This window comes from Schistocerca gregaria, chromosome 4, assembly GCF_023897955.1.
Source record: "Schistocerca gregaria isolate iqSchGreg1 chromosome 4, iqSchGreg1.2, whole genome shotgun sequence".
In the NCBI taxonomy this organism is placed as follows: domain Eukaryota; kingdom Metazoa; phylum Arthropoda; class Insecta; order Orthoptera; family Acrididae; genus Schistocerca; species Schistocerca gregaria.
Genome location: NC_064923.1, coordinates 599,157,533 through 599,174,794, shown reverse-complemented (window position 1 = coordinate 599,174,794; position 17,262 = coordinate 599,157,533). Strand labels below are relative to the sequence as shown.

At 36.0% G+C, this 17,262-nt stretch overlaps 1 protein-coding gene across 6 annotated transcripts in view; it reads right to left on the bottom strand.

The window, feature by feature from the left end:
• Positions 1-4,413: 4,413 nt before the first annotated feature.
• LOC126267038 (signal transducer and activator of transcription 5A) overlaps positions 4,414-17,262 on the bottom strand; it is a 153,749-nt gene continuing 140,900 nt past the window's right edge. For all 6 annotated transcript variants that reach the window (XM_049971826.1, XM_049971827.1, XM_049971829.1 and 3 more), the window contains one exon: positions 4,414-8,778. In XM_049971826.1, the coding sequence (XP_049827783.1) occupies positions 8,643-8,778 (136 nt within the window). In that variant the 3' untranslated portion in view covers positions 4,414-8,642. The remainder of the gene's footprint in view (positions 8,779-17,262) is intronic.

Below are 17,262 nucleotides of genomic sequence, written 5' to 3'. Positions count from 1 at the left end.
AACTGATTTCTGTTGAATTTAGTATTGCCGTAAGGTTTTGTGTTGCATTGTGGAGATCGTTTTTATATACACTATTGGCTCCAGCTATGACGACAATATGACAATCATTTTCGGTTTCTATGTTTCTAATGAGTTCTTGGATGGGTGGATGCACCTGGTTTGACAATACTAGTTGCTTGTATACAATGACTGTAATGTAGTATTTTTGCAATTTCATGTCCATGGCTATCAGAGAATATTTTCACTTTGAGTTTGTCTTCACATTTATTGTGGAATTTTCTGCTCATGTGCTTGTCACTATATAGATTTGACATGTTGTCGTCACAGTTTTCTGTGGATTCCACATTTATATCTGAATCTAGTGCACGAAAACGGCTTTTTGTTACCACAGGAATTCTACAGTCACTGGGTTTCACACGACCAACCCTTTTTGGCCTAGTAAACATTTGTTGCCTTGTTGTTTCTGCCTTTAGGCCTATATCCACTTCAGAGTACTCGTTTATTGTAGGTAGGACACTGAAACTGCTTTTATTGCCGCAGTTCATTCCATTCGTTGTATTTATCACCTTTTTGCTTCTTTCTTCCGTCGTCATGCTAGTCCTGTGCTCCCAGATCTGTGTTTTACTTGCTTTGGCGATCGGGATATTACGCGCCTTTTTCAGTTCGGCATTTTCATTTTCTAAGTGCCCAGTGTCCCACCTTAGCACATCTATGATATGGACACCATACTCTAGGTGCAGCTACAGTGGGGAGGCCAAGTTAATCCATGGAGCCCGAAGAAGGAGAACAGCCTTTTTAGTAGTAGCAGGGGCAACAGACTGGATGACTTATGGTCTTGTAACATTTGCTGTGCTGATACTGCAAACAGGTGAACAAGGGGAAACTATATCCATTATCTGCCCCCCTCCCCCAACTGCATGCAGTTCTACTGCACCATTTCATAATGATGGCATCTTCTTGTATAAAATAATACAGAGGTAAAATAGTCTCCCATACTCAGAAGGATGTCGTCATCTAGAAAGAGAAAACTGGCATTCCACAGGCTTGAGCGTAAAATGTTCGTTTCCTTAATCAGATACACAGCTTAGAGAATTTAAAAAGGGAAATGCATAGTTATATGTAGGGGGACTAAATTAGTGATGTTTGGTGGCAGGAAGAGCAGGACTTCTGGTCAATTCAGTACAGGGTTATCAATGCAAGATCAGATAGGGGCAATGCAGGAATAAGAAAATAACACAATGTGGGTTAGCTAGTATGAACAGCATAATAACTGCACTGTCACAGCAAAGACAGACACAAAGCCAACACACACCACCACAACTGTATGCCAACAAGCTTTGCAGATGAAGAAGAGAGTTCAAGAATATAAGATGGCATACAAGAAGTTATGCAGATAGTTAAATAAGATGATTAATTTGGATGGGTAGCTGTAATCCTGTAGTGGGGGGAAAAGAATGAAAGAGGAAGCCACCTGGTAAAATTTTTGCACAGAGCATAATGTAGTTATTGCTAAGAATCATGAACAAATGTTTTATATGTGGAAGAGAATGGAGGGCATTGTAAGGTTCCAGATTGATCATATAACGGCAAGACTGAGATTTCAAAACCAAATACTAAATTGTAAGATATTTCCAGGGTCACATGTGCATCCAATCCTAACTTATTGGTTACGAACTGCAGATTAAAACTGAAGAAATTGCAAGAAGGTGGGAAATTAAGGAGACATGGCGTGGATAAATTGAAAAAACCGGAGGTGGTTGAGAGTTTCAGAAGGAATAATAGGAAACACTACACTAAAGCAAGAGAAAGGTATAGAACTGAAGTGAAATGGATAGCTTTGAGGGATGAAATAGTGAAGGCAGCAGAGGATCATAGACGTAAAAAATCACAGCTAGTAGAAATCTGTGGATAACACAGGTAATATTGAATTTCACTGAGGAGAGAAGAAAGTATAAAAATGAAGCAAATTAAGCAGGCAAAGGGGAATACGGACATTTAAAAGTGAGAAAATGTAAAATGGTTAAGCAGCAGGAAAAATGGAAGGCTGCAGAAACATGTATGACTATGGGAAAGATAGATGCTGTCGACATGAAAAGTTTCGAGGCTTTTGGAAAAAGAGAATCAACTGTTTGCATATCAAGAGTTCAGATGAAAAGTCAGTTACTAAGCAAAGAAGGATGGAAGGAATGTGTAGTGTCTGTATAGGCGAAACAGACTTGGAAACAGTACCGTATAAAAGGGAAGAGGAAGTACGTGAAGATGATATGGGAGAAGAATTTGAAGCGGCACTGAAAGATCTACGTGGAAATAAGGCCCCAGGAATAGACAAAATTCCCCACAGAATTTTTGAGATCTTTGTGAACAAAAGCCATACGAGAATTATTCCACTTGGTGTCCAAGATAAATGAGAGAGTGGAAATACCCTCAGATTTCAAGAAGAAAGTAATAATTCAAATTCAAAAGAAGTCAAGATGCTGACATTTGTGAATACCAATGAAACATAAATTTAATAAGTTCTGGCTGCAAAATATAGACAATTTATTTACAGAAGAGTGGGGAATATCCCCATGTTGTTTAATATGTAAATTGAGCAGGTGGGAACGGAAAAATGGAGAAATTGGGCAAGGGAGTGTTTCAAGTACAGGGATAAGAAACAAAAGTTTGAGGCTTCCTGATGACATTGTAATTCTGTCAGGCGTGGCTATCAACAAAGGTTATGGAATGTGGTCAGATTAAATAAGTGATACTGTGGGTATTAGATTATAAAAGAAGACACTAAAATTAGTATTGAGTTTTGCTATTTGCGCAGTAAAATAACTGATGATGGTCAAAGTAAAGAGGACTGGCTGTGGTAAGAACAGCATTTCTGAAATGGAGAAATCTGTTCATATCTAATATAAATTTGAGTATTAAGAAGTCTTTTCTGACAGTATTTGTATGGAGTGTAGTGTCATACAGAAGTTAATAGGAGCTTTTGAAATGTGATGCTATGGAATATTATGTGGGTAGATTAACTAATGAGGTGGTACTAAATCAAGCTGGGTAAAGAACAAATTTATGGGACTGACTGATAGGACACATCCTGAAGTGTCATGGAAGAGTCAATTTGATAACAGGGGTTACCAGTGTGGGGGTAAAAAGTGGAGAGACGCCTAGGCATGAGTACAATAAGTAGATTTCAGATGGATATATATTGCAGTACTTATTTAGATATATAAATGTTTATCTAGAATAAACTAGTGTTAACGTGCCACAGCAATGCCTCTGCGACGTGCATGGCGTCGTCGCTGGCGGCGCAGTGTACCTGTGTATCGCAGCTTGAAGGCTATTGATATTGACCTTGCTGGTCAATTTAATAAACAGCAGTTGATTGGAGGTCCGAATGTATTTCGTGGACTCCATCTGAACTTTACCTGTGATGTACAGGCAGTGTTTGGAGGTAGTACTTGGCCCACACTTGCTGTTGTGTGGGGCAATCAAGCAGATTATGGTGGCCTTGAAGCTTTTCCAGATGCTAACATTCTTACTTGGAAGACATGGAGTATATTCGGAGTCTACAGGACTGTTGGCTAAACAGCCTTATGGTACTCTAGTTCCAAGCATGCCATTTGTTTTGAGTACCAGGAAGAACAAATTGAATGCTGATGAGTACCTGTTTATATGGGCCAAAGTTGGTAATGGCAATTGTGTGATATATTATAGACAAAGATCCTTATCTCCTTTCCTTAATTCCTTTCTAAAAAAAAAAGATATTGATTGAGGTGGTTATGGGTCGCACCAGACTGCTCTAGAGATTTTTTTTTTAAACCACACAATCATGTGCAGTAAAATGCTGAATAGTCACTCCTTCCAAAGCCAGAAACAGATCAATTAATTCTTGGGGCAGAAGTTAAAACATCTTGTCTCTTTCCTTCCTTTATCCTTTCTCCACTGAACAGCTCTCAACACAAAATTCTGTGCAGCTCTTTTATAAAATATTAGCCTTGTTACGTGGAAATTACTATACTGAAACAGCAAACACAACTTTTCACAAATACACTGGAGATGAGCGAACTCTGCAATAAACATCATTAAACATATTTTCATAAAGTGCAGAATATAGGAAAATGGATTGAATGCACAGCCTGTAGCCCCAATGAAGCCACCAATTTCCTCTTCTTATGAACCACAGCCAACAGTACTGGAACAACAATTATTCCTTTGGAGGGGGAAAATGTGTGTGTACTTTCATTTGTTACAAATTTTGGACATGGCCTTACAAAAATCAATATTACCACACCTATTCAATAAGTAAGCGATAACATTGTTCATGCTGTTTCGTAACACACATTCACATGATATCTTACAGACGGTTAAAAAACAGAGGTAGTATTTGGGTGAATTAAGTACACTGTCAATCACATTACATGCCAATAACTGTAGACACTGATTTATTCAAATATTGATTTGTACAACATATTGATTGTTTATTTACATCCATCGATCGCAACACATATTTCCAAAAATTGACAACCTCTTTTTATTTGTACTTTTAGAATTACATTATAAAACGTAACTGTGTGATATAACAAAATCACTGTATGTCCTTATCCACTTTACAGCTGCATATAAAGGCATACATCACAGTGGTTTAATAAAATTCAGCTACAAAGTTAAGGCTATTGCAACCAGATGAAAATGGTGCTTTATTTAAAATTTCAAAAACTTACCTGATGTGTAAAATGAGTCAAGTAAATAAAACACTCTACAAGGAGATTTGTTATAAGAGGGTTGTCCCTTCTAGTTTTTCATTTCACAAAATACTGAGCAAGCTGTCATTCGCAGTAACAGACATACAAATAACTGTTCAGGATAATCTACAACTGAAAGTTTAGTATTTGCAATACTGAAAATGCATTTCCTGACAAACACAATTTTAGTTTAGTTATTTGACTACCATTTTGTTGATTCAAATTATATTCATGTTATATAAATTTCTCCCCGGGAAAAACATTCAGCACTCCTTTTTTACTGAAATGAACTTTCACTAATGCAAACCATGAGTTTCTTTTAGCATATAAACAGAACTATACATTCATATAATTACAAAGCTTAGCATGGGCTAAATACCAATAATAAATGAAATCTAATTATCTGTAACATTGAAAGTACTATTTATTTTACTTATCATCCTGTTTTAGGAAAACTATTAACTGTGTAGTGTGGCTAATACATTTTTATGCAATCCAACAATGCAATGTTTATATGCAAATAAGGCAAAGTGTTCAGCTTAATGAAGGCACATTTTTCAACTGATGCTAATACATAGATCTGCTGTTAAGGGCATATGGTAGTTCACAAACATTCTGAGGCAACACAGTGAACATAAACACTCCACTGAGAGCAGGTATTCTTAAATCTATCCAACAAGGAGTTATATTAAATGCTTGACGAAGATGTCTATATACAATAAACAAATGAATATGAGGAGTATGTATCAGACAATAACTGGTAGGTAAATATTCCACTGAGCACAGAGGAAGGTGGAACATGGATGATAAGCACAGCTTAAAATAAGTGAGAGTATAAAGGGAAAACTGGCGAGAAAATTCTACTTCCAGAATACATGAGACAAAGACATGAGGTATATAAACAGATGATCGAATACACGTAAAGCACAGACAAATGGCAAACAATATGCTCATAATTCCTTTACATGGATACTGAAACACTTTACTCTCAGAACCAGATGTAACTTGCTGAAGCTTCCTCCACCCCCCCAATCTTCCCCCTCTCCATCTAGAAAAACAAAATTTATTATATGTTCAGACAGCATAGCCCACAACAGCGAAGCCATATGCAAACTTTACAAGGAATCACAATCTCAATTAACTCAGTGAAACTCTACTAAAAACTGTACCTCTAAGCAAACTTGTTACTTTTAAACCATACCTATGTACCATAGTGCATGTATTTAACAGCACCAATAATGCATCTTATCTACAATTTTGAGACAAACAAACAGCAGTCTGAGGAAAATCATACGCTGTCTTATTAGATGGTACTTATTGTTTCTTATGCACTGCAAATCCTGCAGAAAGTTATCTGATAAAGTAAGGGAACAAATGAAACAGGTGGATTGTTACAAGTATTTCCAATAAAGAAAGAGCTCTGTAACTAATGTAGGGGGTAGTCCTTGTCTTCTCTTCCAGACAAATATTCAGTTAATACCCCAAGAACTTTTTAAAACATTCAACATAACATATTAATCGAAAGGGGATGAAAGAATTGTTTTGGAACAGCCAGGTAAATGTGGTAACCCATACATGAATGTCCGACAAGTGGTGTCTGGCAGGAAGTAGAACACGTGCATCTGAGGTTTAGGCACAGAATAGAAGAGTATTGAGAAAACAGAAGAGTGTTCAAACATTTACAAATTTCACTAATGGTGTGGAAAAGAGACCAGAATGAAGTAAGAGTTTAAGGAATGGGTGTCTACTCTGGTTTCAACATTTTGTTTACTTGCCTTTCAACTGCACTATGTCTCAATATAGGCATACAAAGAGCAGTTGATTTTACTTGCCCCGATGTTTGTATTTCAAGTTACTGTATAATTGTTATGTATATTCATTGTGCAGCAAAGACCTAACTCCAAACAAAACAGAGCATGGGGGACTGTATGTTGGTGGAAACTGAGACAAAAAGTCTGTAACAAAAATTATCACATTTACCTTTTCAGGATGAGTGCTGAGAAACTGATGAAATTTATAAAAAGATGATGATGCTTCTACAAGCAGAACAGTCTAAATACTGTGACAACAACAGGAACAAAATCTGCATTCTCCACAAAAAAAAAGAAAAAAAATCGCATAAATTTCACACTGAAAGGTTTTGAACATATTTTAAATGTGAAAGGTATAATACGCACTATAATCATGAATGTACACCTATACCAGCATGTAACCTCACAAGAAATAATATTACCTACATAACTTTTATCCAGTATGCTGCTATAGCTTTGCAACATGTTCTCTTATCATGTGGGGGAAAAAAAACACCTACGTCTTTACTTGCCATCTTGTGTGTACTGTAGTGTGGCTTCATATTTTACAAATTTTATAGAATCTATAAACAGCAAAAGTGCAGTTTACATAAATTCATGCTCAATGTTGACATAACAACAGTCAAAATCATTGTTACCAATATGGCATTTTGTATATTAGTATTAGATTAGCAAAATAACATACAGTAATCTAAATATAGTAGATCTTGTTTCAACTGTCAAACTGAACTCTTACCTGATGTAAAAATATACTGGTACTGGCATTAAAAATTTCAGTGTTTCATTACAAGTGCTTGAATGGCGTGAGCCACCATGGTGCAGTAGTTCAGTGCCATTATCTTTGCCCATTTTCAACTCATTTCCATTCAGCATGAAGAGTATACAAAGCTAACATGAAATGAATATGGGCAATAGAAAGACTTGTATGATAATTACTATTTGTCTAAGTGCATGTTGATTAGTACATAATCTGATGAACTGTACTGACAAAGGTATGTTGTACCTACAGTGACTAAAGAGTCAAACAGGCTTAAATTTAAATTTTTCTTTTACCCTACAACTAAAGAGGTGTTTCCATGAACTCTTTCTATTTGCATTGTTTGATATTATCCAAACTCTAAATTCTCTTTAAAATGGGTTCTATCACTTATCTACGTTAGTCACAGCCACAAACAATCCATGACTGTTCTTTCAGTTTACATGATTGTCAGCGTGTCACTCTTCACATCCAGTGTCAACAAACATTCATTAATAAACTATGAAACTTCCACAACTGATATAACACATAAGAAATCACAGCAAGGTAAATATCCCTTCACGTCACTCTCTAACAGTGATCATTAACAGCAAATACAGGTAATTTTATGGCACATATAAACACTAAAATTTCTACAATAAGTTATAAATTGAAGTAGCTGTGTAATACAACAAAAGATTAATACTTGACCTATTTCCAATTACACCATCAACAATAAAACATCATATTTACAGAAGTATTTTGGCAGTCACCAGGTTTGTATGTAACAACAACAACTTATTCACGATTTACAGTTTCCTTCCATACAACCCTTAATAATCAATTAAAAATATACTTTCTCACTTTTGTACACAAAAACATTCTTCTGACAAGGAAAAATTCTTTTATGTTTTGACTTAAGTTCTTTTACACAAAGATGCTTGTAAAGGAGATACTGACAATAAAGCTTCCTTGTCATCAATATAATGCAAATATGAGAACGTCCAGAGCACTAAATTTTCACGCATAAAACACCACATACACTTTCCAACTTGTCCATATTTTATCAAAGGCTATGTAATGTTAACAATCCACAGTCCATTAGTTTGCACCATTTCCTAGGCATTACACCACTTACAACACAAAAATATATTTCAAAAAGCACAAATACCAGTTATGGTGTTAACCTAGGAGTAACAGTCTTATTAAAAAAAAAAAAAAAAAAAAAACTATCATAAGATGAAAGTATCAAACAATAGGACCAGGTGCAACAAGCTGATAGTATTAAAGTTAATGAAGCTGTCAAAAGGCTACCAAATGACTAATTTCATATATATGCCTGGCTCCATACCTTATCCAGTATCTTCACTGTCTTAATGACCGCATCAGTTCGGGCAAGTTCAGGTTATTCAAGTCGAAGGCGACATCATCAATACTACTGAGATCCATGTATGCCATTGTATCATAGTCGACATCACCACCACTCGAAACCCCAGGGTAGCTGCACACAGAGAGACAGACACTTTCACTCTTGTTCACAACATTTACCTCTCTGGAGTTTTAAAATCGTGCCACTTCAATTTCATGCAAAACAAATTCACTGCTGACTACATTTATTACGCTACCTAAGACATTACAGACACTACTGAAGTGACATGAACAAATGAAACTCCAGAGTGATGTCTGTTATGTACAAGGTTTCACCTCTAGTCAACAGGGGAATGAAGCAGCAGTATGCTTGCTGAGCTTAAGGATAGAAAGAAATACTGTCATTATCTCATTTTACAAAATGTGCCCTGATAAAACTGCACTGTGGCAAGGAGTGCCTTATAAAGAAAGGTGAAAACATTGAAACGAAGAGGGCAGAACTGTATAAAGTGTGCATAATGATGTGATGCTACCTTTTACTGTAATCCAGCCAGTGCGTTAAAAAATGATTGCTAGCCTCCAGCAAATGCCAGATCAGCATCTGGACAGGTCACATCACACTTAACTGCCTTTATGTCAGTTCCCAACTAAATCATTAGTTGGCAGTCAATGTATTATTCAACTACAGGAAAACAGTTTTTTTAAAAAATAATTTTATTCCTCAGTGAGTTTTAATTTCTCTAGTTGACTCCAGGTGAGTTCGTGCATGTCTCTCTCTCTGTGTCTGTATCAGTATCATATTCTCTCCCTCTCTCTATCCTCAAGCATAATGCTGCCCACATTCCTTTATTACGACATAATTTGAGATTGTTATGCAGAATAATGTTTTCTAAATCCACAATCTGACAAAGAGAATAATTAATGCAACTGAAACCAAGCAATTTATTACCATTTCCATTAGCAATAAAAATAGAAATTTTTGCTTTTTAGTAACAGTAAATAACTTACCAAGTGCACAAAGACATATAACACAGCACAAATGAATATCTTCCAGCAAACCCACTTTTCCAGAATGCTGGGTTTACACATACAAAAGTTATGCAGTAAGAATGAGTTGTGTATAAAGGTGTGTTGGCAAAATGTACATTAAGAACCCTTTTTTTCTTTTATTTAATTTCTCAGTGGGTCATTAGGGTGCTGAAACAGTGTAACAGTGGAGTAGGAAAGTCAGTGTTGCTAGGCTGGAGTATGTGCAAAGATATAAACAGGGGACAGAAATGCAAAATTAAGCATAATACATGGAGGAGGAATGGGAAGAAATACAAACTGAATTTGGGGCAACAATATATGGCCCACAACAAAAAACCAGTGCCTGGGAAAATCTCTGCCAAACAGTTGGTTCAAAAATGTTGTAAGCCGGTCTAACACAACCAATGTATTTAATGGAAGACTCATAAGATTAATTGCATATATTACATTTTAATGCATAATCAGAGCCCTTATTGTTGCCTGTATTATATATAACTTTACTTATAAATTTTAATTGCTCTCTTTTTAATTGCAAAAGTAAATACCAGTATAGTACACTTAGTTTTGGAGGTCAACAAACTGCTGTTGGAGGAAGTCTGCAACTTAGACTATAATGCAAAATCAAGACATTAGCTTCACTATGCACTGAAATAGCAGATATCAAATGCAAGGAAACCGAGGATGCCATTTTGTGCAGGCACTGCACAATTAGTACTTTTTGAGAAGAAATTCAGAACAAGTTCAGGTTTATTGAAAAAGCTTGTGCATGGTATATACAATCATTGCTAGAACTCGGCAAATGCTATGACAGAGATAAAATGTGGCAGGTCCTTTTGAAGCCAGAAGGGATAAGCATGAAAACTGTCTGAATGTCTAAACAACCTGCAGGGTGACCTGTAGGATTTTCTAAAAAACACACTGAGAAGCTACCAAAACAAGAAAGCAACTACTCAAGACATAAGAATGAAAAGCTCTGCCTGAATTCCAGACTGAATGTTAATAAATTTGAGCAATTTTCTGGGGAGAATGTAATTTACACTTAGGAGTACCACATTCTGACTCATGGGTGTCATGACAGACTGTTTCCTCAGTTAGTTAACAGTGAAAATGAAACAGAAAGAAAACTGAAAAAGAGGTCAAACTGCACAATTTTCAGATGGAAGCAGCATATTCAAGGCTGCACAGTCATACAGAGAAGGCTACAAACAAGCAAGATCAAAGAACTAATTTTTGTTTTGATACAAGAAGCAAGGAGATTTCATTGATCTGTGGACTACTGAAAAGCAAATCCACAAAGACGCGAAATGAAAGATTATGTTTGGATGAAGATAGCCTCAGACACTCTGACAGTACTTCAATGCCACAAGAGTCACAAATATTTGCAACCTTAATACTCTGCAAACTTAGCAAAACTATGCGGGGGTAAAAGCATTACATTCCGCCTGTGATAACTGGATTGAATAGCCAGAACATACTTTTGCAACAATATTTATAGCCTTCAGCAAATTCTGTTAAACAATGGGAAGCTCTAACAATGAGTAATATGAATTACAAGTATGGTTTCTGTTTCATTATTTTTATACAAAATAAAAGCAAGAAATAGCTTAGAAGCTAAATACTTTCAGTGAGATAAACATTGTAAACTGAAAAACCATGCTACTTCCATTGGAATGACAATGTTTTTGCATGAACATCCAAAAATCTTGTCTCATATCTTGGTTTTTAAAGTTGCACACTGTGAAAATGATTATACATTAATAATTATTAAACTCATTTAAACTGATTACCAAAGGCAGAAGAAGCATTCACAGATATTTGGCTTGTTTATTTGTCTTTCTTCTCTCCTGAAAAATTTGCATTTTCAGAGTTACAAAAATTTTCCTAACAGGTATTCAATTATAAAAAATGGAAAAATACTTGAAGTTAAATTCATGTATTTTCTTGATCAATTCGACTTTAATAACCTTGATATGTTACGGAATGTGTCCCAAAAACTATACCTAATGAGAAACTTGCTGATAATAAAAAAAAGTACAGTAAACTGCTGTTCAGAACGAAGACAGACAAGGAACAGAATTAAAATTATAAAAATAAACTGCCCACTCGCTCATTTTAAAGACTAAGGATGAAGTAAAAAATTGACATAAAAGAAGAAGTAAATACTTCAATGAAGACTGTTATAAGAATCTGCATGAACCAGTTTATTACCATTTAGAAGCCAATACAACAAAGGAGGACTTTTTTTAATCACCAAAAAATTTATTAAGAATGTGAGATGGCAGCCAAGTCAGAATGCAGACAACTGGCAACGTAGACTTCTACATTGAAAAAGGCAATTACATTTGATGGAAACAGTAAGACAAAACAAGACTGATCGCATTACTACGGTACTTTTCATGATGGTGTGAAAAAACGTTTTTTTGGTCTTCAATTTTGCTCTACAATATGACAAGTTTCATAAAACTGGACATGTTGTTGTGTTCCTCTAAGAATTATAGAAGATGCCTAAAAGGAGGAGAAAAAGAGGGTTAAATTAGATTAGTACTTGTTCCATAGATTATGAATACAACACTTCATATTACATGACAATTAATACTTTTTCTTCTTTTTTGGGTGGGGTGGGGGTGGGGGGAATTTGCCACTTAAAATATCCAAAAATTCATCTAATGAGTAGAAGGAGTTGCCGTTCAGAAATTCTTTTAATTCCCTTCAAATGCTATATGGCTATCTGTCAAACTTTTGACGCTATTAGGTAAGTCACCAAAGACTTTTGTGGCAGCATAATTTACCCCTTTCTGAGGCAAATTTAGATTTAACCTTGATTAGTGAAGATCATCCTTTCTCCTAGTGTTGTAGCCATGTACACTGCTATTAATTTTGAATTCGTTTGTATTGTTACTAACAAATTTCGTAAGTGAAAGGAGAAGAAAGTGAGCGGGGGGAGAAAGAGAGGAGGGGTGAGGGGAGGGAGGTTGGGGGAGCTGCAAATTTAGGTATATACCACATATGTTCAATCAGAGTCCATTTGCATCAATAAACATCTGTATTTTATCCCTCCACTGCTGAACACATTTCTGCATGTTGTTTTCCACAAACTTGTACATCAGTTCCATAATTTTCACATCCCATTGGAGTTTACACCACTTATGTTGCAAATCTTTATCCACAGAGATTTTTACTAACACAAGCAGTCTTTTTTTTTCTATCTTGTATATAATGGTACATTAGAATTTGTAAGGGTTTTCCAATTATATTGAGGGATGGTTAAACAAGCTAGTCCAAAGAACTAATTTTTGTTTTGATACAAGAAGCAAGGAGATTTCATTGATCTGTACGCTACTGAAAAGCAAATCCACAACGACCCAAAATGCGAAATGACAGATTATGTTTGGATGAAGATAGAGCCTCAGACTGGAATGACCCCATATGGCATGGATTTTAGATGCTTACAAGGAAAAACAGTAGAAACCTTTCTGAAGGAAAGAGAGACAGAATAATAATTTAAAATGGTATGGAGATGGAATACTAGCTCAGCTGGATAAGAATGGGAAAAAGAACTTATTGCATTGTCGAAAAAACTATCCCAACAAAAGCATGCCATTATGTAGAAGAAACTATGGAGAATCCTAAATCATGGTAGCAAGACTGGGATTTGAACTCTTTGTCTTGCATTATTATGAGCCTTCTATCTTCATCACTGATTGTCAGTTTTGGAAAGGTATGGTTCATGAAAATTCAGCAAAGAGGAAGAAACTGGTTACGATATAGTCATTTTCTTTGTCAGTGGAATGAATCTAGCCATAATGTAAAGAGGAAAGCAACAGCACATGTGGAACATGCATTCTGGAACACTGCACCAATATGTAAATAAAGCACAACAGTCATCTACCATAAACTTAGCATGAATGCATAATTACTGTTCTACTGGCAGTGGTGATATGCATTTACCTTCTCCAAAAATAGTTCTTTCCAGGCGGCTATGGAAGAATCTAAATTTTCATATACAATCTGAACTATTCTGCAATTTAGCAATCACAGACATTCTAAAATTGTGCACTGGAGACTAGAGCTACATGTTACATGGAGTTACGAGTTACTATTGAATTGAATTAAACACTGGTAGAAGAAAAAACTCTTGAGACATATGATAGCACCAAGTACTAGTTTCAGAACTAGGAACATTACACAAGAAAATTGTTGTTTTGATTTTAATCTGTAAATTTTTATCGACGTGATTTATTGCCAGCATCACTGCCATTCTCTAAGTGACCTAAATTCAAATATCACAGGAACAATTAACTTCAGGAAAAAATAACACATTAAAATTTTTTCTGAAAATGAACACTGATACTCAACCGGACCAGGATATAAAATGGAAATATATGGAGATATTTATTTTAAGTTTGACTGGGACTTGTAGATATACTGTAATAACCTATCCCATCTTTAGTGCAATCTTCAATCATATGTTTCCTTTGCTTAAATAATACGAGAAATTACAGAAAGAAGTTAGAGGTACAACACAATATAAACTATTATGAAGTGGCAAAAGAAGTAAGGACTTGTTTTCCATTGGGGACAGTTGCAAACAAATACGGACTAAATTTCATGATATTAGTAGAAAAATGATAATTGCTTCCACTGGTAATAATATTTACTGTTATACTTCACTCTGCAGTTTAATTAACTGGTTATGTCTGCATCATTTTATTAAAATTTACTAAACATCTGAATATGAATTAAGTCTTAAAATTATTGTTTTCTTTCACAATAAATCAATATATAAAACTACGTTAAATACAATTCTGATATAATCTCTTTACGCCTTTGAATGGAGAGGTTCACAGAGACATGTATTACTCTTTTATCATAGCCAGATCTACCTAAGGCAACTGCTGATTATTAACATTTAAGAACACCTGAAGTGATGTAGATGCTGATACAGGTAATACGAGGCTGTAAATATCAAGAAATACCTCACAAGTGGATGACAAATGTTGGACATGTGATGTCACCAGATGACATACCCTTTTGCATGAGCAGCAGCTGAGCTTGTTGATCCTCTGTAGAGGAGAAAAAGGGGTCCTAACAGACAGACAGACAGACAGACAGACAGGTAACAAATGACTAAAGAAATATTTTTTTCCTTGTGAAATAATAACAAATTAAAATTTTTCAGATACTGTGAAACCTTGCTTCTTCCCAAATGTCGCGATTCTAGATCATTGGGAAGTATGCTATAGGTTTTGATGAGCGAGTTTGTGACTATCAAAATATATTGCATAAAAGGCCCCATTTTTTTACTATAATATGTAGAAACTTAATTTTTTACATCATCACGGGACTATGGACCTAAGTATACAACATAAATTTCAACTTGATATTTTTACCAGTTCCTGAGGAAAATGCTTGTTAACAATTGGCCAGCCAGCCAGCCAAAGTGATCCTGTAAGGGTTCCCTTTTTACCAACTGAGGTATGTAACACTATAAAAATTTGCCACGTCTTCTCATACGAACAGTATTAAAATGTGCATCAAAGCTTTATTACAGTCATACTGCAAAAAATGTAAGGAAACTACCATTTCAGTAGATCATTCAAATTCAAATAAAAATTGAGTTTTGTTCGAATCAGTCTGAATATGCTCCAAATGACTAGCTGTCAGCACTTATGAAGCACAGAAAGCTACTCTCCAGATGTACTCAACTACTGACAAGACAAAGTAGAGCAACAGAAGGGCATGTAAGTTGGCTGTTTCCTCCCCCCCCCCCCCCCCCCCCCCCCCCCCCCCGCCCGAATGATTTGTCCTACTATTTGCCTTAGGTGGTTTTGAGAAAGCATGCAAACCTGCATCTGTGTAGCTGGACGAGGAAATACATCTGTTAAAGTGAGTCCAGTGTCTTAGCTACTGCACCAACTTGCTCAGTACTAATAGGACAGACTGCCATTCACCTCAAGGTGGAAGTGATAAGTGCCAAATAGGTGCATAATAAAGAAATATCGTCAACTACTAGATTTTTGTAAATTGGCTCCTCTTTCTGAGCAGAAAAGAAATTTATCCAGACAAACTGACACTTTTCATGCACCACCACAATTTGTGTGATTGTTTAAAGCGATCAGCAATGAACACGGGGAGGATGCAAGAGGATATGAGACACTTGCAGCAGTTAGGTTATGGTATCGTTTATGTATCTATAAGTGCAAACTTCCCCTTGAAGGAGAATGAAATTATAGAAGCCCATCTGACATGGCTACTTTTTATGCGTGTATCATTTATTACTTCATCACAAAGGTTAGTTGTCATCTTTCTTCTTCTTTCTTATTTTCCTTAAGAAATCAATGGTACGTGATAATGTGGTCATCTCAGGGAATTTAACTAGGAGTCAGAGATTATGGCAATCAGAGAAAAGACAATCCTCCTCATAAAGCCTATACAATTATTGTTCACCACAGATGGTGTTCAATTTATATGGAAACTAGGCACTTTACTACAGCTAAAATAAATCAATGAAATGATTTGAACATAACAGCCTGTATTCCCTTGTCTTTGGTTTCATGGAGAATTCCTGCAGTGCTCCATGGTTTTCTCACCCACATCTCCCTGCTTGCAGCTGCTCTGCAACTTCCAAGTACTGAAACGTGCTTATCAAATATGCTGCAACTTCATGAAACAACGAACTGGATTTTGTTGTATACTGGTACAATTAATAAAAAAAAAAAAAAAAAAAAAAAACAAATAAGAAAGCACTTACGTAAATCTCTCTTCCTATGCTGGTCATCTTGGACTTAGTCACATCAAATGAAATAAAAACAAAAAAGCTTTTCCTTTCTAAGTAGCAGCAAGCATGAATACCATCTTAAAATTTATCTATGTACAACCAAACAATGGGAAATCGAGGACTGAATAATGACAATATTATGAAAAGGATAAATTGCTACTCACCATATAGAGGAGATGCTGAGTTACAGACAAGCACAACATAAAGACTGCTAAACATGTGAGCTTATGCCCAAAAGTCCTTCTTCTAAAGTAAACACACACACACACACACACACACACACACACACACACACACACACGACGATCACTGTCTGTGGCCACCAAGGCCGCAAAGTGAGCAACTGTGCACAATGGGAGAAGCAATCTGGGTAGTGGGGGTAAGGAGGAGAAGTGGTGGGGAGGGGTAGGGATACCAGGGTAGGGGTGGGGGCAGTGAAGTGCAAACCTCCCAACAGCACTTAGCTGACCTACCCTGTTCCCACCATATCCCTGTATGTTCCCACAAGCAGCACTTTATCATCCCATGTGAGAATTGTGTGTGTGTGTGTGTGTGTGTGTGTGTGTGTGTTTTGTCTACTTCAAAAGTAGGCCGTTAGGCTACAAGTTCATAAGTTTAGCAGTCTTTTTGTTGTGCCCAACAGTGACCCAACATCTCCTGTATATTGTGATTACCAATCTACACTTTTGATAGGGTTATGCAAAAAGCCTACTAAATCTCCACTGAGCCAAATTTCCCAGTGTCTTTGCTACTTATCAGACAGTCTTGCTGTCTTTAAGCATTTCCTCTCTTCGAACACACGTACATTCC